The sequence below is a fragment of the Notamacropus eugenii genome, chromosome 5 (assembly GCF_028372415.1).
Source record: "Notamacropus eugenii isolate mMacEug1 chromosome 5, mMacEug1.pri_v2, whole genome shotgun sequence".
Lineage (NCBI taxonomy): Eukaryota > Metazoa > Chordata > Mammalia > Diprotodontia > Macropodidae > Notamacropus > Notamacropus eugenii.
In genome coordinates, this window is record NC_092876.1 from 44,657,469 (window position 1) to 44,670,261 (window position 12,793).

The window sequence follows — 12,793 nt, forward strand, 5'->3', positions numbered from 1 at the left end:
ACCACCCTCCCAAGTCACCTGTGAAGTTTTGGGCTCAGCCTTGGCTTTTCTCTCTTCCTCACCCTCTCTGGCTGATTGCCTTCCAAGTCTTGACCATTCCCTTTCCCTGCCTTCTTGTGCCCCCTCTCCAATCCACCCTCTACAGCACTGCCAAAGTGACATTGCCACAACACAGAGTTGAGTCTGTGCTCCCTACTTAAACATTTTCAGTGGCTCCCTGTAGCCTCCAGAATAAAATGACAAGTCCTTCAGCCTGGTATTTAAAACCCTCTACAGTCTGGCTACCCTCACTTTTCCCATCTTATTTCCTATTCAAGTCCTCTGTTCCTGTCAAACTAGCCTCCTAGCTGACCGCCACCCTCATGGGCTGCTCTCCTGTATCTCTGTACAGGGCCTCCCCAGTTGCGGTGCGGCCCTCCTCACTTCTGCCTTCAAAACATACCTCTGGCATCCCTCCCTACAGAAGGTCTTTCCAGATTCCTGCTGGGCATTAGTGCCCCATACCTCTTGAAATTCTTTTATATAATAATTATTTGGCACAGACCTTATAGTTTCTTGTCTGTGAACACACTGTGAAATTCCTATCTATCAAGAATAATTGCTATCATTATCACATATGGGCAGCTATTATCTATCTAAATGCTTATGTATCGGGAATATAAATTCCTCGAGAAATTTATGCTTTATGCATTAATGATTTCTGTATGCCTAGTGCCTTGCACACAGCAGGCACTTAATATACATTTGCTGAGATGGACTGACAGGCAAACTTCTGGCTGTGGCCACCTTAAGCAGCACCTTCTGCTCTACCCAGAAGACAATGCTTTAACACCAAGGCAGTCCAGCTAAAGTTTTCCCAACACACAACTATTGGGTTCAGACCCAGTAAATCCAAGAGAACAGCTGTGGATGAGCCAGGGAAGAAGACAATCTACATACTCTCTGACTCTGGTAGTAAGCCTTGCAGGTGTAAGGCTCAAAGGCCTCACCTCACTCCACAGCACTTATTTAGTCTAAGGAAGAGATTTTCTGACTGACGTCCACAATCTTCAGGTGGCTCTCTTACAGGCAGTTTGTAGCTCCTCAAGAGTTCAAATTCTGGCTTTTTGTATATAAACAGTTCTTGCTTTACCTAAGTGGACAGTTCTATATACCTCCACATAAAATGATTTTTACATAAAAATTTTCGCCCTTACCTGTCTTTACCCACAGTCTATATAACAAAGGCATAACACAAAATAAAACCTTTATGCAAGTCATAAAATGTATTAAAATGTAGACATATCAAATACTTTACCATGATAATAAAAAGAATTAGGAAATCAAAGGTAAAGTTAGAAATTTAGTATGCACAGTACCGTAAAGTTAACTTAGGTATGAGTGTATAGCCCCTTCCCCACCCACTATACTTCGTCTTTATCGGTTGACTGCACAACTTTTTTTATGAAGCTATCAAGAGAGTGGCTCTTTTTTTACCTCATATACGTGATGATGTTCAGTCATTTTAGTCATGTCCAATTCTTCATGACCCATTGGGGGTTTTCTTGGCAAAGACAGTGGAGTGCTTTGCCATTTTCATCTACAGTTCATTTTACAGGTGAGGAAACTAGGTGAAGTGACTTGCCCAGGGTCTCACAACTAGTGAGTGTTTGAGGCTAGATTTGAACTCAGAAAGATGTCTTCCTGACTCCAGACCCAGCACTATCTGCTGTGCCAATGTATGATAATGATAGCAAGCAACATTATCCTCAACTAGTCTTTAAAAATCTTTAAGCATTTGGATCCATCTTTTCAATACAAGAAAAAATTTCTTCAAATGATGAAATGCTTCTGCCAAATATTTTGTGATGGACCTCTTTGGTTTGCCCTCAGCTTCCAGAGCTGCCCTTCCTTCTTTGGCATCTTTCATTTGACACTGCTTCTCCATCAGATTCAATCAACTCCACATCATTCTTATCCACTCCTAGCTCCAATTCTTATGCTAATTTTACAGTCTTATCCCTCATTTCCTCAACTATTTCATCTTTGTCAAATCCACAAGCACACTCTCTTCATACATGTTTCTGTTACGCCTGTGCCTTAACTGTATTTCAGATTGCATGATAAATATTAGGGGACTTCCAGAAATCTCTCAAGGTCAAGTCCTTATCTGCATCCAAAGCTGCAATTGTCTAGGTAAACGTACCTAGAAATAATACCCTGAAATTTGCTATCACTCCCTGATTCAAAGGTTATAATAATGAAATAGTGTTAGGGTGACTGCTTTTACATTTTCATTAAAATATTCCAGATGGAGAGGCTTGTCTGGGACATTACACAAAATAAGTAGAATCTTGAAAGGATTACCATTATCATTACTAAACTTCTGGGTTTGAGGAATGAAGCAGTGCATAAACCATTGTTCAAACATGTTAAGGGTTTGGTCATGCCTTAGGGCTTAGTGAAATAATGCCCAGGTAGCGGTGCCTTGCTGGTTCCTTTCTGTGCTCTGGGATTTTCTGACTGATGCATGAGAACAGGTTTTAATTTGCAAGTCCTAGCTACACTCCCTCCAGGAAGAAGAGGAACCCTTTTTTCCAAAGCCTTATGCCGGAGCATAGTTTGCTCCTCCACCAACATGTAGGTTTGAAATGGCATCCTTTGATAAAATAGACTGATTTCCTCCACATTAAAGATTTGTTCCAGTAAGTAGGGACCTTCATCTTATGATTTTTTTTGCAGGAACACTGGGAACTTCTTTGAAGCTTCAATATCTGCTCTCCTAACACTTGCACATTAGGAAATCCAGCATGATTCTGAAATCGTGCAAACCAAAAACAGCTTGCTATAAATACCTGTGTTACCTTAAGGTGCTTAACCTTTAAATCTTCAAAGAGGCTGGGAGCCTTGGCTTGAATTGTCGTCAAATTTAAAGGGAATTCTTCTAAGTCTGACCTGCTCTCCACATAGCTAGCAGTTTCTGTAGAGCAGCGCCTTCTCTTTGTTTCAGCAGATAAGTCAATTTCATGCAAGTCCTGTCTTTTCCTTATCCGGGCAGCATCCTTCACTGTGGTGTTCACAGTCAGAAGACTGAGCTCATGTGTTGTACATGACAAGTTTTGCCTCTTTCGTATTTTCTAGTTCTTTTTACTTTCATTTCCAAGTCTATTCACTTATGTTTACAAGATGGTTCATGCTTGCTGCCAGCCATGGTGAAAATATAAGGATCACTATTAACACAGGGAGAGGTACAGGATCACTCACTGTCTGCAGACCCATAGGAGTTGACTTAGACATGCTTCTCAGTTTCCCCCCATCATTTACTCAGCAATTTTCGTAATTTTTTTAAGTGCAGATTTCTTTCAGTATTCTTTACGTAAAGTTGAATTTGTTAACGTGAATTTAACTGTGTATATATATTTTATATATGTATATATTTTATGTATAATACATATTATAAATGTATACACACACACACAACTAGAATTCCCACAGCATCTAAGAATCACATAGTTCTCCTAACAGAAATGCATGGAGTACACATGGCTCCAGGTAGCCAAAAAGAGGGGTTCAGAACCTTTTTGATGTTGCTGTGTCATGAGCCCCTCTGACAGCTTATGAGACCCTTCTCAGAATACTTGTTTTTAAATAAATAAAATCAAATACAGAAGATTGAAAAGGAAACCAATTATTAGGGTTTTTTAAAAGACAAGTTCAGACACCCCAGGATAAGAACTCTCTGCTCTAAAGAGACTTTATGAACTTCATTCATTCTTCTTTGGATTTCCCCCTCCATTTTCTTGTAAGAACAGAGCTGGCTTGCTGAGGCCAAGTGCCTCCTGCTGAGGAGGAAGTTGCCAAAGGCCTCCTAACAGTGGATAGGGCTTGCAGGAGACCCCAAAAGGCTACAGAAAAAGGAAGGAAAAAGCCAGCCAATACAGTACCAGAGACACCACACTGACACTTGTTTTCTGATTGGGGATGACAGTCATGTGGCCGAGGGCCCAGGCTTTCCATGGGTACCTGGCAGGGCCTGGATACAGATGACCTTACTTAAATACTTACTCCTTTCTGGCTGTTACAGTGTCGGGTACTGATGATAGCCCCAGCCTCTTCAATCATTTTCAAAATCGTCCCTCCGTGGACATTGCCCGCGACGTTGGCGTCATCTGGGCGCATTATCCTGTGGGCAGAACATAGCTGAGGTGAAAGCTCTGACAGGGCTTAGATAGCAGAAATAAGCTCCAGGCACACAGAAGGTCAGAAGCTCCAGCTGCTACAAACAGAAAAGACAAACAGCTTTAACTCCATTCCGAGAAGGAAGAAAAGGAAATATTCAGAACAGGTGAGTGCCTCCCCAGCTAAGCAAAGCTGGTTTAAAAAAAAAAGCACAGACGGGCAAGGCCTCAGACGGCTTGCTGCTATTCCTTCTCCTACCACAGGAGGGAGCAGCGCAGACAGAAAAGGGACAGCTTCCCCTAACCCTGGGAGAGCTTCCATCCTCAGCCTTCCAGGAGTGCTGCCAACTTTCTTCATGGCCTGATGATAAAGACATTATTTCGAAGTCTGAGAGAAGGAGTCTGGGGTCATAGATCTGAGACTGTAAAGGCATGCCAACACTTTGCCTCAAGGACGACAAAGTACAATCCAACTAGTCCAGAAACACAATGGCACCAGCCCCTTAGAGATCAGCAATGCCAAGTTCAGGCAGCCCTGACCTTCAAAATCAGAAGCAAGTCAGTGACAATGCAGCCCCTCTGAGATTTCTCCAGCAGCAGGATAAAGCCTCTACTTTAACACCAGTGGGACCGGCTGCTCAAAGTTCTAGGCTCCCTTCCTTAACCCCAGGCTTCCCTTCCAAAGAAGGGAGTGGCAAGTCACTTCTTGATGGGAGATTGTAAAATTGGCAAGGCCTGAAGGTGGAGGAAATGAAGATTTCTCACTAATCCCTGCTAAAAGGATGGTGAGAAAAGAATAGAAAAGGCACTGGCTCTGGAGTGAAAGGACCTGCATTCAAATCCTGCCTTGAATGTTTACTTCTTGTGTGACCTTGGGCACAAGTTACTCCACCTCCCTAGGTCTCAGTTTGCTCACTGGTAAGACAAGGCACCTGGACTAGATCATCCCTGAGGTCACCACCAGCTCCAACACTGACCCTGTGATCTGGTCAGTACCACTCAATGTGTGGTCAGCAGCATGGAAGCCCAATCCAATCCCTAGAATTCCAAAATTCCCATTTGGAAATCACTGGTTCTATACCTTGGGCAAAACCCTCAAAGCCTGGCAGTTTCCTGCTAAATGTTTCATTGGATTAGAGGCTAGAATAATCATCTCTACCAGTTTCTCCAAAAGGCTTCTTGGGTTACTCTAATTAAGACTTGTACAACATCTAACCCAGGGATACCCCCCACCTCATCCTCATCCTACTTAGCACTGTCACCATCACCCCCAAACCTCCTCCCCAACCCCTTGAATGTATGACCCAACCACTGTCCCCAAAGTAGCTTACTAAAGTAAGCTTTGGACACTCTGAGGCCTAACTCTTTGGGTTATAAGTAAGCCTTGAATGTTATAGGAGTTTCACTGCTCAGCCTATGTGAGCTTGCTCATAGAGATTTATAAGGAATGCTAAACTTGGAATCAAAGAAGCTGAACTCAAACCCTGCTTCAGTTCATTTACTTGACTCTGGACAAGTCAGATAACCTTGGTGATAAAACTGGGAACAAAAGTCTTGGATAACACATCTTGTGTTTGTCCTTCATTCTTGAAGAGGGCCATGACATCAAGACGATGACATGACTTGAAGTTGACTTTGATTTGAGTGAGGGAGGGCTGTGCAAGGCCTCCAACCTCACTTTTCCAGAGCCATCTGGGTCCAGTAGCCTGATTTATCAGGATGGCTGGAGACGGCCCAGGATACGATGGGAGACCCTGGCCCTTTTAGGCCAAGGTCTCATCACTTTGAGTGAGATACACTCAATTCAATGAATAGGTTTCTTTAAGTAGTTCCTCAAGGGATGTCCCCTTTAATCAAAAAAAAAAAATCAAACTGGGAGGGGAAGACCCTGAGGGCTCCTGGGTACAAGAGAAGCAGTTACTAACTTAGCATTTACATTCACTTTGTGGTAGGTGGGTGGGGACCTATGGTCTATGAACTCCAGAGTGGACTGGTTTTAAGACTTGGTCTTTGAGCAAGAATTCTAGCCAGCACACCCAAAGGAAAAAAGGCAGCTTTTGGCCATGGGAGTGGGGCACACCACTGGCATATACCCAAAGGAGGTCAACGTCAGAAAAAAAGATCTGGGGCAGGGAAGCGGCACAGTGGATAGAACACCTGCCCTAGAGTCAAGAGGACCTGAGTTCAAATTCAGCCTCAGACACTTAGTAGCTGTGGGACTCGGGATTGCGGTGAAGTCACTTAAACCCTGATTGTCTTCAAAAACAAAAAAAGGTTTAAAAAAAAGAGACGAAGACCTCGTATATGCTAAAATATGGAAAGCAGCACATTTTGTGATAGCCAAGAACCAGAAACAAAGAGCGGGAGTGGACGAATCAGCCATGGCACAAGAGCGAAACAGGACGCTTTCAGGAATTTCTTTAAGAAATACATCATTAAGAAATAATGCATTTAAGAAACACAAGATTTCATGTTGTACTGAGATGTATTCTAAGTTGTAGACTCATATGAATCGATGTATAAACTAAGCAGCACCAAAACATACAACATACAAAATGATGACAATGTAAAGAGAAGCTCACTGAAAGGAACTCTGAGTAACTGAAAAACCAGCATTGGTCCATGAGAACACGCAAGGAAAGATGCCTCCCACCTCCTGGCACCACTCCGGGCACCAAGGTGGGAAACGAGCAGGGTAGAAGTCTGTGTCTTATTGTCAGATGGGGTCATTACACCAACTGATTTTGCTCAATTGTTTTTCCTTGTTACATAAGAGGAAGAGTTTGCGGGGATGAAATAAATAAGGTAAGGCCAAAGGACATTGATAAAATTAATTTTTAAAATAACATTTAATCAAGGAAGTAGCCCAGGTGACTATTTAAATTTCTTTTCATTCCCAATATGTGGCCCTGTAACATGTACTTCAATAAAAATATCCCACATTTGACTTTGCATATGTGCTACTCCCTTATTCTTCTCCATCCTCTCCAAATGTTTAGTAACTGCTTGGTTCAGGCACATTTATTAGACTAAGAAGAAAACAGACAGATTCCAAATAAAATTATCTTTCTAAAGCAAGTGAGCCCATGAGCCCTGATGATTGCAACCCACATTCATTCCTCTCCTCTCTGAACCTTCAGGTCTCTTACCGTCTAGACCGCACAATGAACACTTTTTATAACATTCACTTTCCAATTGTTTCATTCAATCTTGCTACAGTTGGAAGGCTTACAACGCACTTTCTTCATAATTGCAAGAACAAGTATTATTCTTATGGATAAGCAAACAGACTTCGTAGTTTGCCAAAACTGGCACAGTTAGGAATGTAATTTGAATCCAGATTTCCCAACTCCAAGCCCAATGCAGTTTCCCCACACCAAGTGAATTAAACAATCATTTTAGAGCACCAATTATGTGCTAGGCAGCTAGAGATGAAAAATAGGAAACCAGCTTCAGGAGTCAGAAAAGCCTGGAGACACAGGTCCCACCTCTGGGCAAGTCACTCAACTTTTCAGGGTCTCTTCTGAGTTGCAAAGGAAGTTCAGACCTGCACTGGAGTTTCCTTCCCAGAAGCCCCTGATACTAATGAAAGCATGAGTCCAAGACCCATTCCATGTCCAAAGCACCAGCCTTGGTGTCTTCAATTTGGGCCTAGTGCCTACATGATATAGAGGAAGCTTTGACCTAAAAAATCATCAGATGACACTCTACCACCAGCAACAACAGCTAGAAGAAGCAGGACTCTGTAGTCCTGTCCCTTTAAACAAGAACGCGAAAAGGGAACTGATGAGGATCACAGCCAATATTTATGACTCTGACATGAAAATGTCAGCACTAAAATTAAAACATTGCTGGGTGAAATCCATGGTAACCGGGAGTAGGTTGGGGCTTTTTTGTTTTGTTTTGTTTCCTCTTTACAACAGCAGCAGCTAAAATAACTGTTAGAAGAAGAAGGTATAGGTAGAAATTTAAAGAGATCTTACATACTAGATAAAAATTATCTCTTGTATAGAGAATCTTTTCAGAGGCAGGAATATAACTCTCACGCCATACTTCTCATGAGGAGTCTAGGCCTGAGCAACAGTCCCAACAGAGCAGTCAACCAGAAAAACAACCACACACAAAGCTATATGGAAAATGAACAGTTCCAATTAGCCAGTGAATACTACAGCTATTGAACTGAGGACAGATGATACAAGAAAGAAACTAGATGTTCAGTTCCTCGTTCAAATACCATTGCCCCTCCTGCCCCCCACCCCCATACTTACAATGCACAAAATAGAGGACTAACAATGCAAGGAAGTCCAGAACACTGGCCAGAAATGCCACACAGATAAGATAAGCCAGTAAGAGAAGTAGCATAGCAGAGGAGTAAGAACATGGGCCTGGGAGTCAAAAAGATTGAAGCCTGACTCGATTCCTAACTACTTGGGTCACCTTGAGTCGTTGTACTTTACAGAGCCTGGAGGGGGCATGGAAGAGAAAGAGAGGGAAAAAGGGGAAGGGAGAAGGGAGGGAGAAAGAGAAAGAAAGAGAAAGAGAGAGAAAGAGAGAGAGAGAGAGAGAGAGAGGATCTCTAGCTATTCTGCAATTCTAAGATTATACTTAAAAACCTTATGATGGAAGGATGGGCTACCTTGGGCTGGGGAGTGTGGGGGGGTTCTGAAAAAGTGATGTAAGCTGGCCTGGAAAAATTAGAACAGGATTGAAGAGAATGGGAGATCTCATTCTTGGAAAGGAAATACTGTTAAACCAAGACTCTGACAGAGGAATGTTCAAGGAGTGCTCAGGGGGTGACACAAGGCCAGTTTCACTAGAAAAGAGAGTTCATGGATAGATCACTGGCTTTAGGGACCATCTAGAGTCATTTTACAGAGGAGGTTCAGAAAGGCAGAGTCAGGCTTCAAATCGAGGACCTCTAGCTCCAATCCCCATTTATCTGGGGAGCAGGCTGGAAAAATTGAAAGAACGTGGCTGTCAAAAGAATTCAGCCAGGTAAAGCAAATATTAAATACTCCTTTTCCAGCAGAAATAGCTACATAGAACATAAACTGAAACCTAACCATAATCCCTTAAGTCACTAGTTGAGTATAATGAATTAAATTCCCTAGAGTGAAAATATTAAACTCAAATAGAAACAGTGGTCATTATTAACACTGTTTAGGTTTTACTGTATTTTTTTTTTTTTTTGCTATTTCCCAATTACATTTTAATCTGATTCAGACTGTACTGGGCAATGTTGGGGGCCTCTGGCAAAGTGAAGTATTTGTCCCTTCTGCCCTAGTGTACCACAAAACTCAAGAGATTCCTCTCATCTCCTAGCTCTGCTCCTCAACCACCTGTTGATCTCTGTGAGAAGTGGAAAATGTACTTTATATATAACTCCATGTACTGATAATGGGTTTTTACTTAATGTTAATGTAATTTTGCTTCTTAATGGGAAGATCTTTCCCATTCATTCATTAATAGGCCCATGTGACCAGCTTAAGTCACATAGAAGCCTGAGTCACATGAGTCAAGTCATATGGAACAGGAAGGGGTGGAGCAGGAAGAGGTGTAGCTAGAGCAGAGCTGAGAGGAAGCTAGTCAGAGAGCAATCAGAGCTGGGAAAGGCAGCAGCTAGTGTGAGTGGGAGAGCTGGTCTGGGGGAAGCCTGGAGAGGGGGGGAGGCCTCTGCACTGTCATTGTGTATACATTTCCTTGTTGCTGTGATGGAGCTGGCTCTCTGGTGTTGAGATTCAGCTTTTTGGGGTTTGGTTCTGTCTTCCACGGAGAGTCTGTGGTGTCTCGCAATTCAGAACTGCACCAAGGCATGTTCACGGCTGCCACACTGGTGCCACACTCCAGGAGCACCTTTGGTTCCAAAGCTAACTCTAGCAGGAAAGCATGGACCCACTATTAAATAATACAAGTTAAAGAATCGAAGGCACCTGGACCCTAAGTAATCACAGTATGTGTCCATGAGTACAACACCTGCTTCTTTGGTGTTGACTCTTTCCTGATCGTGGGTGAATAAGCATGCAAAGACTGAATAAAACAGAAGCGTCATCAGAAGTCCTCTGGGCAAACTGGAGCCGATAGCAGCAGTAGCTGAGTCTGGTTGGAGTCAGCCCCAAGGATCCACCTACGTGATTCAGCCCAGCAGAGGGCAGACCCATCAGCCAAGGAACTAACTAGTCAATGAACAAGGGAGCTCTGCATCCATTAGTAACACCACACCCAAAAGCAAATTTAATGGGGCCTCTAGGAGAGAAGAAAGGTACTCTTAGCACCCCATTTTAGAGGAATTTTTTTTAAATATTGTATCCTTGCTAGATTCCTGGGTAATTATCCCTTCAGAAAAGCTAACATGTCCACTGCTTGATTTACACCGGTGGAAGGGGAGAAGCATACAGCATAGGAGTTTGTATTAGAAACCTTAACCCTCAGGGTTATAACTAAGTATGTTAAACTTGAAGAAAACTGTGAAAAGAAGCCCAACCACAATCTCTGAGATGAAAGAAGGCTGAGGGGAAAAGTAGTCAACTACCTATCTATCTATCACCCCCAACCCCAACCTAGACAGTACGTACAAATGGTGGGAGAGAAAGTCCAGAGAGAATGGTGGAGAAGCACTATTCACAGCAAGTTCATGTGAGAAGGGACTTCAGAAGCCACTCATCCAACCCAGAAATAAACAAAAATCCCTTCTGATGAGGGGGAATTTCCATCCTCCAGCAGTACCCAAACCACATTTTGGCAGCTCTCATTTTTAAAGTTTTTAATTTTACCATTTTCAAATCTGCCTCTGAACTTTCACACATTACTGGAAGTCATAGACAACATGTCTAGTTTGACTTTCCCATGTCAGCTCTTCCAATATTTGATAATCACTATCATGTTGTAATTTTTTTTACGTCAGAAGAACGTACATGTTCAGCAATTGGGAAAACAGCTGGATAATCTATGGAATATCAAAACAAAAGGTAACTTGATAAAGACTAGCAACTATTATTGTGGCATCACAGTCAGGATAACACAAGATTTAGCAGCTTCGGCATTAAAGGATTGGAGGGCTTGGATGGAATATGATATTCCAGAGGGCAAAGGAACTAGGATTACAACCAAGAATCACATTCCTAGCAAAACGAAGTATAATCCTTCAGTGGGAAAATGGAGATTCAATGAAAGAGAATATTTTCAAGCATTCTTGATGAAAAGACAGAGCTGAATAGAAAAATCTAACTTTCACAAGACTCAAGAGAAGCATAAAAATGTAAACAGGAAAGGGAAATCATAAGGGACTTAATAAGGATAAACTGTTTACATTCCTACATGGGAAGATGACACTTCGTAACACATAAGAACTTTCTCATTATTAGGGCAGTTAGAAGGAGTTATACATAGACAGAGGACACAGGAGTAAGTTAAATACGAAGGGATGATTTCCAAAAAAGAAATTAAGGGATGAGAGAGGAATGTACTGGGAAAGAGAAAGAGAATAGTAGAATGGGGTAAATTATGTCACATAAAAGAGGCAAGAAAAAAACTTTTACAGTGGAGGGGAAGAGAAAGGATATGAGGGGGAAGTGAGTGAATTTACTTTCATCATACCTGGCTCAAAGAGGGAATAACATACACACTTAACTGGGTATAAAAATCTGTCTTACCCTACAGGAAAGTAGAAGGGAGCACAGATTAGCGGAGGAGGTAGTAAGAAGTAAAATACTTTTGAGGAGGGCCAGGGTAAAAGGAGAGAGAAAAGAATAAATGGCAGGGGGGAATAGGATGGAGGGAAATATATTTAGCAATCATAACTGTGGGCCAAAGTATGTGAATAGGCAGTTTTCAAATGAAGAAATTAAAACTATCTATAGTCATATGAAAAAATTCTCTCAATCACTACTGATCAGAGAAATGCAAATCAAAACAACTCTGAGGTACCACCTCATACCTATCAAATTGGCTAACATGATAAAACAGGAAAATTATAAAGGTGAAGATGTGGGAAAATTGGAACACTAATACATTGTTTGTGGAGTGGTGAACTGATCCAACCATTCTGGAGAACAATTTGGAACTATGCCCAAAGGGCTATAAAATTGTGCATATACCCTTTGACCCAGCAATACCACTTCTAGGTCTGTATCCCAAAGAGATCATAAAAATGGGAAAAGGACCCACATGTCCAAAAATATTTATAGCAGCTCTTTTTGTGGTGGCCGAGAATTGGAAACTGAAGGGATGTCCATCAATTGGGGAATGGCTGAACAAGTTATGGTATATGAATATAATGGAATACGATTGTTCCAAAACAAATGAGGAGCAGGCAGACTTCAGAAAAACCTGGAAAGACTTCTATGAACTGATGCTGAGTGAAGTGAGCAGAACCAGGAAAACATTGTACATGGTAACAGCAACATGTTCAATGACTGATTTTGATAGATATCTCTCCTTAGCAATACAAGGATATAAGACAACTCCAAAAGACTCAGGATGGAAAATGCTATGGAAATCCATAATGGGAACATACTATTTGCTTTTTCTGTTTCTTCTTTCTTGTGGTTTCTACCATTGGTTCTAATTCTTCTTTACAACATGACTAATGTGAAAATATGTTTAATATGAATGCAGATGTATAGCTTATGTTAGACTGT

At 41.8% G+C, this 12,793-nt stretch overlaps 1 protein-coding gene across 3 annotated transcripts in view; it reads right to left on the minus strand.

Moving 5' to 3' along the window:
* ACOT7 (acyl-CoA thioesterase 7) overlaps positions 1-12,793 on the minus strand; it is a 169,592-nt gene that overhangs the window by 125,414 nt on the left and 31,385 nt on the right. For all 3 annotated transcript variants that reach the window (XM_072608715.1, XM_072608714.1, XM_072608716.1), the window contains exon 2: positions 4,045-4,162. In XM_072608715.1, the coding sequence (XP_072464816.1) occupies positions 4,045-4,162 (118 nt within the window). The remainder of the gene's footprint in view (positions 1-4,044; positions 4,163-12,793) is intronic.